The sequence below is a fragment of the Clupea harengus genome, chromosome 4 (genome assembly GCF_900700415.2).
Source record: "Clupea harengus chromosome 4, Ch_v2.0.2, whole genome shotgun sequence".
In the NCBI taxonomy this organism is placed as follows: Eukaryota; Metazoa; Chordata; class Actinopteri; order Clupeiformes; family Clupeidae; genus Clupea; species Clupea harengus.
Genome location: NC_045155.1, coordinates 19,445,249 through 19,456,378, shown reverse-complemented (window position 1 = coordinate 19,456,378; position 11,130 = coordinate 19,445,249). Strand labels below are relative to the sequence as shown.

Genomic DNA, 11,130 nt, shown 5'->3' with positions numbered 1-11,130 from the left:
CCTGTACCTGGGGGTGCAGAGCCGCTGGAGGGGGGACCACGAGCAGCGCCATTACCACTGGCGCCTGATGTTCGAGAGTGCCGACATCAGCATGCTGCGCCTGCTGGAGATCTTCCTGAAGAGCGCCCCCCAGCTGGTGCTGCAGCTGTGCATCATGGTCCAGGCCAACCAGGTCCTGCCCCTGCAGGGTGAGATTCACACACAAAAAAACACACAAAAAACTGCAGACTTCTGTGATATTATGCCAATGTACAAATTATCTTGCCTGACTCACATTCGTCATGCTCTCAGGTGGGTGTACAGATGGGTTCACATAAATTATAGCCTTTCTTAGTCTCTCATTGGATAGGCATCTTTACCAAGGACTGTCAAGGTTGCACACCTTCCTCTACTCTGGGTTGATATTGGATTGATATTGAATTCCAAGCGTGTCTAGAGTGCCTGTTACGGTGGAGAGACAGTCAGATCCCTGCTTTTGCATCCTCTCCAGCTTATTTAGGTCTGATAATGCAGCCTCCCTACCTAATTTAGGTCTGATAATGCAGCCTACCTTCCTTATTGCAGGTTTTCCAGTTCATGCCCTTTGGTCTCCCTGTGCTTCAGTGGCTCCCACAGATTCTAATTTAATGGCACAATGGGGCTCGTGTCGGGACACACCCCCACTTACTAGTACTCTCTATTGAAGAGTCAGGCTTTCAGCATTTTCCCCCAGTCTTGGGCAGACGCAGGGGTTCATTTGCAGTCTAACTGCAAATTAGACCCCTAATTACAAAGTGCTTGCTGGAGACTAATGATGATGGTGCTCTACATTTGTAGATATTACTGCCTTGGGATAATTTGGGGGCTGAGTACAGGCTGGAAGGGGGGAGACCTTGGAGAAGAGAGAAACATTGGAATCAGGATTCATGCTGAAAAATCATGCTGCTTTTAAAGATTTTTATTTCTTCTTCTTTAACTACCTTTGTTGTAAAAGCACATGTGATATTCACTTCTGTGTGAGTGATGCATATGTGCTGATTCCCATGCTTCTCTCTCCTCCAAGGTCTCCCCCCTCCAAGGTCTCTCTCCTCCAAGGTCTCCCCCCTCCAAGGTCTCCCCCTCCCTGCCTGTACTCAGCCCCCAAATGATCCCAAGGCAGTAATGTCTACAAATGTACAGCACCCGTAATCATTAGTTTCTAGCATGAACTTTGAAATGAAGGGTCTAATTTGCAGTTCTTGTGTATGTTCTGCGGTAGGTAGACCCAGACCTGCGTTAATGGAGAACGGAGAAAATTGGGAATCATTAAGGAATGATGCTGGAGCGTTGTGTGTTCTAGTTTGACAGCACAAGCAACATGTCTGAATATTTAAGGTTTGGTAAGGCAGCATTACTGCCTTTGGTGTGGCATGTCTGCACTGCACTCCTGCATAGAAGGTCTCTGAGAACCAGCCTTATTGAACTGGCTAATCGATAGCATGTCCCTGAAAGGTACCTGCTCTGAAAAGACAGAAACCAATTCAAAAGTACAGCAGTCTCAGCCTGCAACCTCATCCTTTAACAGATGGGAACAGTTAGTCGCAAATTGTTTAATTTTCCGATGGACATAAAGAAGACAATCCAATAAACCAATAAGTGTCGGATGTGGCTTCATGTCATCCATAGTGAATGGAACAAATGAAACCCGCAGGCGTTTAGATTTAATCAAAAACAGCAAACTCACAGAAATATACCTAATACAATAATGTGTGACACTTTATCTGGACAGTCTGCCCAACACTGACTTTACAGATAGTTTTTTGAAATTCAAGTTTAGTTTTTCTAATTGTTCACTGAACATCACTTTAACCAAGCCCAAGCCCTAACCTTAACCTTAACCTTATCCTTAACCTAAATTTTATTTTTATTGTAAGGTTGATGAAGTTAAATGATTGCATGTTTAAATTAACTTTAAAACATTAATGCCTGTATATTGCAGTGGTGAGGTATGTTGATGAGTTCCTGGTTCTAGGGGTTATGGGTAAATGCCCATATATTGTTCTAATGTTTAATTAACTGTTTAGTCTGGCTTCTCAAGATGTGTGAATGGTACAACTGTTTATGAGTGTGATATCATGATAACTGTGAAGGTGATTTTTTTAGAGTATGGTTAGGATTACCATTATGGAGAAGCCAGCTGGCAAAATCTAAGTGAGCAGTTGCTCACCTTAGGAAACACACTTATAGGTCACGTCACGTGTCCTTAACTGTTGTGTGTCAGGAAGAATCACACAGTGAAGAATCCTGCATACTGTGTTGTGTGATACTTCCACTGGTAAAAGGGCCCTCCTGGGTAGCATTTAAGGAATCGTTCTTCTCACTGCCCAAAGATCCCAGCTGGTCTTGGGTTTATCCCACGACAGTGACCAGTGATGACTAACCACATCCTATGCTCTGAGGCCACAATACCTCAGAATCCCTTTGGTTAATCTATATACTGTACATACATACACATATATACAGTGTCCACTTCCAGTTGATTATTGAACAGTGAACTTTATGAGTTGAAGATTATAGTTATCCCTGCAGGCTTTCACAGGGGATGCTACCACCTCTGCTTAGGAAACATTTATTGTTGCTTTCTTTCTGTTTGGGTTTATGAGAGAAAGTAAGTAAGTAAGTAAGTAAGTAAGTAAGTAAGACTTTATTTATATAGCACATTTCGTACAAGAGTTGCAGTTCAAAGTGCTTTACATACAATCAATAACAGCAAGCAGCAAGAGAAAGACACATTTTGAGGGTAGTACCACGAATGTGTTGCACAATCAGTTTGTTTGCAAATGGGTCTGGCCTGATCTGCTGTAACCAGACTGGTAAACAAATGTAAACAAACTGATTGCGCAACACATTCGTGGTACTACCCTCAGTTGTGCCTAATTAAAGAGATGTGAAAATGAATGTAAATTGAAAGTGGCATATTTCATTAAAGGCACAGTGTGTAGGTTTTAGTGGCATCTAGTGTTGAGGTTGCTGAATTGCAATCTGCTGAATACCCTTCCCGTTACAAGTGTGTGCAAGTACCTACGGTGGCCGTCAAATGCAATAACAATACAAAAAGCCTTATCTCGAACCAGTGTTTTGGTTTGTCCATTCTGGTCTACTGTAGAAACATGGCGGAAGGGGACCAGCTCCCTATGTAGAAACAAAGGGCTCCTTCTTATGCCCGAATTATAGATCTGCGTCGGTGTCCGTCCGGACACATAGCCACGCCTTGGCAACACCCTTCCCCGTGGTGGAACGCCCATCCGAGCCCATCCGAGCCCTTCGGAGAGCTGGACGGACACCGACGTGCACCTCTCGATTTTTGTAACTTTTTCGGATACGAACGGATAGCGACGGATACCCCCTTGGCTGTGATTGGTCCGCTAACGAAATCATTTCCTAACGACATCATTTCCGGAATCTCACATTTCCTGTTTCATTCCCTATCTGTTCCTATTCTGTTATAGAGTGTGGATCAGCCGAATATTTCTGTCCGAGCCCGGCCTGCGTCCGACAGAGTAGTGCCCGAGCCAGACAGCCATTCAAATATATTGTCGGAATCCAACCAGACATAGTCAATGTCTCAACTGTTCATACTAATGACACATTTACGTATGTTTTTTATGAATAGCCTGTAGACCGTCTCACAAGCTTCTTCTAGTTGATTATGAACAAACATAACAGAAGAGGTCTGAAGATATTTCTGAAACACTTATAAGGACGCTCAAATGACCGCGAATTCATAGGAGAGAATACTATCCCATTCTCACAGGAGACATCACAGCAATCGGAGCATATTTGTCAAACGCGATAAAAGATAGCCCTGCTCTGAAATATTCCCATTCCATACTGAATATTCTGTTTAGATCAAAGGTTTGTTTTTCGACACCGTGATATTTCAGATGATGGAACAGTTGAAATGAATGCTCATATACAAAAGCTAACCTTAACGTGAAGTGGAGTTAACTTGCAGCCAACACCATTGCATTACAAACCCTAACACACACACATAATGAGAAAGTAGGCTTATTACACCTGGCGATTATCTCGCCTTTTATCTACCATCTTTGAATAATGTAACTTATAAACACGTCGTTTTAAAGCGCTGTGGCCGTCCTGAAAAGATGTGTCAATAAATGAATTTAATCCATAGAATCCACGTTGACTTCACTACTTATTAAGATATTGTAACAAATCACGGAAGTGTGGAATATTTGTTATGGCTTTTAATTAAACACTAAACACAATACAATGTCAAAATGGCACGGGCTTTATGCCCTGCTACAAGTTATCACGAACAGACTGTGCTACCGTCACACACCTGTATAAACTCCGTCCCAACACAGAACAACGACATGCAATTAGAACAGTAAGGAACATTGTTAAATAACATCGTTGGGCGCTGCATCATAGACATGTATATATGTCTATGCGCTGCATCACATCGAGAAAAGTATGTGCCCGCCGCACGGCATTATGGGGCGACTATGCCAACTTAAATATGGAATGTTCAATGCCTTATCGCGCTGACTTGTCCCAGCCCTACCCCAGCCCGACAGCAAGTAAAATATTTAGTCCGAACCCCAATGAGTCAATGTCACACATTTACATACGTTTCTTAAGAATAGCCTGCCTTTATTAAACTCGAGCATCAACAGATGAATGATAAATGCACTGGCTCACACAAACAAGCCCCGTTAAACGCACAAGCGGGATATAAGCATATTGAAATGAATTATTCACATTGCAAGAACGGAATGAAATGGCCTACACATTACACACGCTATGCATCTGATATGCCTAAATAAAACTCACGTTATATGCTACACCAGAAGAGGCGCGAATAAAACAAGTCTTACCATTGAAGATTATCTTTTGAAAAATGTAAGTACACGGACACATTCCTTATAAAAGTATCTACATAGTCCAACCATCGATGTTTAATCCATGTTGTGGAGAAAGAGGATGGCATCAATCATATTTCATTAAAGCTTCACACTTCTTACATTGGACATATCAAACAGCCTCATTAGAATCCGCATAGAATATGATGCCATCCGACAGAAATATCTCCACAGGCCTACAGTAAATTTCCCCTCGAGTGTCGTTTTAAACTCTCCAGATGACAGTTTCTTTTTTAAAAAACTTTAAGTGCACAAAGTTCGTTATAAAACGATCTACATAGTCCAACAATCGAGGTTTAATCCATTTACATTTAGTCATTTAGCCGACGCTTTTGTACAGGGGAGAAGCATGTGAAGCAAACACGTTTACTTGACTACTTATTAAGATATTTAAATATGGAATGTTCAATGCCTTGACTACTAAGCAGGAATATCTCCATACAGTAGATTCCCCCTCGTTTTGTATTGTTTTAAACTCTCCAGATGACAGTTTCTTTTTTAACTTATTCCCTGATACCAGTTTGCCTCCTGTAATCGCGTTGTCACAGCTAGGACATAAAAAAAATCCCCGCACACAAGAAGGCTATTATCCTAAATGTGATTTATTTTAGTCTCAAAAACGAACTTCTCCATCACGTGAGGCAGACACGTTGACTTGACTACTTATTAAGATATTTAAATATGGAATGTTCAATGCCTTATCACGCTTATGTTTGAAAGCCATTGTTTTCAGCTTGCAGGTGCTTTTGCCTCTGGCCCAGTTTGTCGGTTTTGACGTTCATCTCTCTCCCCCAGCCATCCAGGTTTAATAAATCCGCGTTGACTACTAAGCAGAAATATCTCCATACAGTAGATTCCCCCTCGTTTTGTATTCTTTTAAACTCTCCAGATGACAGTTTATTTTTTACTTCTTCCCTGATACCAGTTTGCCTCCTGTAATCACGTTGTCACAGATATTTATTTGCCCAGTCAGCTTGTTGGTCTTGACGTTCAGATGTTGCGCCTAAACTATCATATCGTCTCGTCACATGATCAAATAGAGACTTGACATTGGACAACAGCATACATATTACCCAGCAATCATCATTACAAATCTGAATATGACAAAAAATACCAAAGAAAATGAGATAGTATTCATTTCATTGAATCGTTTTTAATAGTTTCTATAGTGTATGTAAGATAAGCATATCATTTTGTTATAGATTGCTACTATTTTTCACACAAATAATACCTACCATGATGGAGATAAGTTTGCCTTTTCAAGTGAATATATAGCGTTAGACAGACTATTCATTGTAATGTAGTGTGTCTCAAAGACCCATGTGACTGCACCTGTTGGTCTTGATGACATGACGGCTGGGAGGAGGGAGATAAACAATCGACGAATTCTATCACTCAAAGAGTTCGCGTAGTAGCTCGTCTGTGACCAAAAAACCGCTGCTCCACCCACTGTTCTGGCGGTGAATTGTTTTCAACACCCACAGCCGTCGAAGAAGTATAAATCAAAAACAGTACGTCCGAATCCGTCCGAATCTGTTTCCCCGCCCATCCGTAAAACGGACGGACACCGACGCAGATCTATAATTCGGGCTTAAGCTAACAAAAACATAACAATTCAGGTTATTATTAATTACAGGTAATTATACACTAATGAAACATAATTAGGAATGCTATATTCCATTTATACTCATAGATGCCATTAAAAACTATACACTGTACCTTCAAATGTCATTTGACAAAACATTGTCAAACATTGAGCTATCTCTAGCAAGACTGCCCAGACATAAACACTAATGTGAAATTCTGCCAGGTTATGTGTGTCAGCTTCATATGGTTTTATGTTTTCATTTCCAGATGGTGTAGAGGGTGTACTTATTTGAGTCGGTAGCCATTTTAAACGTTGCTTCGGTGTGGTAGTCTCTCAGGGCCATTTTAGAGGAGAGGGACATTACTGTGTCTTATCTACAGTGACAAGAAACCTCGATCTAATTAAGGAAGTGGCAGCAGGACATGACTCTGATATCTAATTTGCTCTGATCCCACTGATCTATCTGGCCTGTAATTGGCAGTGCGAGGGTCATTGCTCCAGCACCACGGCTTACAACCAACATTTTCATTTCAAATGTGCTCCTCTCCATGTCCTGATCCTGAGTCCTTAAATTATGGCAGGTTGTGGTTCTGTAATAGACCTCGAGTCCACTTTGCAGTTCCAATAACGATGACTTGCTTTCTGAGGGACCTGGAGAGGGGTCAAGAGTTGACTAATGTGGTGACTGAGAAATCTTATTAGCGAGAGGGGTCTTTAATCTGGGTTTGCTGGCCAGATGGAGGAGACGCATAGCAGTTAGACAGGAAGCTGATCAAATATTCATGACAGTTTGGGAAACTCACAAGTGCACTCAGTCCTATCTCTTCCTGCAGCCTCCGTTGAGTCTGTTTATCACTCTTGATTTCACTTTGAAGACCTACTCATCTGTTCATGCACAGGTTTGATCTGTGAATTTTCTTTTACCTATTTTCTTTTCATTTGCATATTTGAGATTTAGAATCACATTTAATATAAAAAAAAATGTCAGCTTTAATCGCTTATTGCCTAAATCTAGTAATCAACCATGTGCAACCCGTAGGAGACAACATTTAAAGATAGGACTACTATATACCCTTTTTGTTCATTAAATAAGAAGATAAACAATTTGATTTGAACATATATCATTATCTCAATTGTGATGACATCATATGATTAACCAGTATGAATAGATTCCTATCGACATTTGGAAAGAATTTAATTTCATGTAAAAAGATATCTTAGACATCTTAACACAGAACCTGCCAATATACCGTCTCATGTTGTTCTCATGTACAGTGTTCTTTCTTATCAGCACTTAAACGCCTCTTTTATTCATTCCTGCATTCAGACTGTTTTCCTTTTCCACCATTCCTCCCCAGGCCTCTCTGCCTCTGCTTCCCTGATCTCTCTGGCCTGGATGATGGCCTCCTACCAGAAGGCCCTGCGCGACTCCCGCGACGACAAGCTGCCCATGACCTACAAGGCAGCGGTGGTGCAGATGCTGTGGCACCTCTTCACGGTGGGCGCGCGCACCATGGCCTTCGCCCTGTTCGCCTCCATCTTCCAGCTCTACTTTGGCATCTTCATCGTGGCCCACTGGTGCGCCATGACCTTCTGGATCATCCAGGGCGAGACGGACTTCTGCATGTCCAAGTGGGAGGAGATCATCTACAACATGATGGTGGGCATCATCTACGTGTTCTGCTGGTTCAGCGTGCGGGAGGGGCCCACACGCTGCCGCCTGGTGCTCTACAGCCTGATCGTGCTGGCCGAGAACGTGGCGCTGACCACGGCCTGGTTCCTGTACCGCGGCCCGCGCACCTCAGACTTCTACGCCGTGGTGGTGGTGTGCGTGGTGGCCTGCAGCTACGCGCTGGGCAGCTTCTTCATGTTTGTGTACTACTGCCTGCTGCACCCGGACGGACCCGTGACGGGTGGAGTGCTCGGGTGCTGCATGGAGGAGACGGCCGTGGCGCCCGCGGAGCCCTTCGTGGCGTCGCCGGCCTCGGGACCCCCACCGGACGTGGTGAGCAGCCCGCCCAGGACCCTGCAGAGGACTAAAGGCGTAGACCGCGGCGATCAGGCCGGGGAGGGGGGAGGGGACGTCTTTCAGGTGCGCCCAGCTCCCTGCAGCACTCGCAACCCAGCCCCACGCCTATCTCCCAGGACAGAGGGGCCAGTGATTCGCATTGACCTGCCCAGGAAAAAGTACCCGGCCTGGGACGCCCACTTCATTGATCGCAGGCTGCGTAAAACCATCCTCGTGCTGGAGAGTGCCGCGCCAGTCACGCCCAGGGTCCAGTACCGCTGCCTGGGCACGCCTAAGGAGCTGATGGAGTACGAGACCACGGTGTGACTGCCGGATGGGCTTCTCTATCGCCCCTCTATCGCGAGCCTCCCACTGGCCCCGCTGTGGCTTGTAGCCGCCACATCAAACCAGGGCTTAGGCCTCCGACCCAGAAGGGGCTAGAAGGGAAAAGTAAGGGGGGAAGATGGAGGTTGGCCTGAAAGCTAACGCTAAAATACAGACAGGGTGGTGCTGACACTGAATGACAGTAGTGTCCTACGGTGTGATGTTGTATGGGAGGATGTTGTTTTGACACACCAATGTGTAGTAGGGTACCTTTGAATAATACTGACATCTATGGGCAAGATCAGGGATCATTTGGTCAGTTGTAAAACCTTGTGCCACCCCAGTTGGAATATTCAGTAAGGGGGGGTTAAGGTCAAAGTTAAATCTTACATGATGGTGTTGTAGATTAAGAAAAAGCCATCATGAAAAAAAAAACCCTTGGATGTTTAACACTAGCTTTATGGCAGCTAGTGTCAACAGCCATAAACCAGAAATATGCTCTCTGACAAGCCTCCCTCTGAGGCATCAAGTTATCAGTCATAACATATTATTTATGTGGAAGCACAGGATTATCAAATAAGGCCTTATGAAGTCCTTAAATAGGGCGACTCTTGCAATGTGTCGATGGAGAAACAAAGCACACATGAAAATGAAGGTAGGGGCCAGAACTTCAGATTGGAGCCTGGGCAGTCAGTCTTGTGATACGCTGAAGTGATGTTGAGCTATGTTAGCGGTGTTACTGAAGAAATAAAAGTTTGGTAGGACATTTTAAGATGAACAAAATAGATTGAGTTGTGAACTGGCCTGTGTTCTGTAGCGATGCAGATATCAGTGTATGTTTACATGTTTACATACCGTTGTTTTTCTTTGCTTTTTTAGGATAAGCCCCATGCTTTTCCATAAAGTATGCCTTCAAGTTTGAACAGTGTATGCTATTTCATATTAGTCCAAAAAAGAGCTGTGCAATAAAAGAGACAAAAAATGATTTTGCGAAAGTGAAACACTGCTACCATAGTTTTAAGAAGTAGAGTTCTTGACCTAAGAGTAATGCTGAATTTCTGGTTGGTTTTGTTTCCAGTTTCATTTTGACTTTGGTTGAGGGTCATATTGCATACTGTAAAAATACATGGCTCTTGTGAATAAGACTAATGATTAGCCAGTAGGTGTACTCATCTCTCCATTGCTTGCTTCAGTCCACGTGTCAACTTCATGCATACGAGTCAAAGGATAATTATATTATATTATATTGTATTGTAGAGGCACTGGAAGGTGCCACTCTGGTCCTAAATTAGTTCAAATTCATGAGGACATTTTCATCAACCAATGTGGGAAATAAAGAAAATTACATTTTTTCCAGAGAAAACAATTTTGCGGGGTATGTCTGGTTTTAACAGGTGGGTGGTAGAAATTAAAGTGACTATTTCGAAGAGATGATTTGATGCTGGTGTTGCAGTATTGCTTTCACGTTCAAACCTACTATCAGTACTAGTAAGAAAATGCAATACACCCATTACAACAGGTACAGAAACCGTTTTTACATGCAAACTCTAAAGACATTTGTGACAGTACAGTGAAGCGATGACCAGGCTTCTTGTTGGTGCTAACTGTTGAGTCCGCTATCCCACAGTTCGGCCTCATTTGTACTGTACCAAGATAGGAAGGTGGTCAACACATTCCATCTGGTTTGTGCTGGACTTAATTTCAGATACACAAACTAAAATATGAAGCCTTAACCCATCATACCAGACTGTTGCTATTCACTGCGAATCAAAGTTGAGAATTTTATTGATGGTGTTTTTTTGGAAAAATAAAAGCAATGTGTTTACTGGCTTTCTGGCCAAACAATTTCGTCTGATTATGGTATTATTTGATTGGTTGTTTCGTCTGATTATGGTATTATTTGATTGTTTGTTTCTTCCTAGCCACTGAAAATATTCTTTGAAGGCACATAATGAAAATGTTCGTTAGGTCAAGAGGTAAAGTCAAGTGCCACCCATGTTAGTCTCACAAGTCTAGTATTTTTCATGAACAATTGCATAACATACAGTTGAATGTCCCTATGACTTGACTTGTGGCGTAGATGTTGTGAATGGTGCTCCCCCCCACACACACACACAGACAAAGGCTGACTTTGTGATCTCACAGTGACGTAACATCCTAGATTACATAATGCATACCAGAAGCCAGACGTGGCATCAAGCTGCCCCCATCCCTCTATCCAAAGCCAAAGCTAAAGCCAAAGCCATTGCCATTTCCACATCACAACCTGCAGACCTCTACTTCCTACTTCCTTACCACATGCCACT

At 43.0% G+C, this 11,130-nt stretch overlaps 1 protein-coding gene across 1 annotated transcript in view; it reads left to right on the top strand.

Moving 5' to 3' along the window:
* Positions 1 to 10,669, top strand: part of xkr5l (XK related 5-like) — a 19,554-nt gene extending 8,885 nt beyond the window's left edge. Inside the window, exons 2-3 of the mRNA XM_012820764.3 lie at positions 1 to 188; positions 7,851 to 10,669. The exon at positions 1 to 188 is cut by the window's left edge and continues 12 nt beyond it. Coding sequence (XP_012676218.2) covers positions 1 to 188; positions 7,851 to 8,827 — 1,165 coding nt within the window. The 3' untranslated portion in view covers positions 8,828 to 10,669. The remainder of the gene's footprint in view (positions 189 to 7,850) is intronic.
* Positions 10,670 to 11,130: the final 461 nt, after the last annotated feature.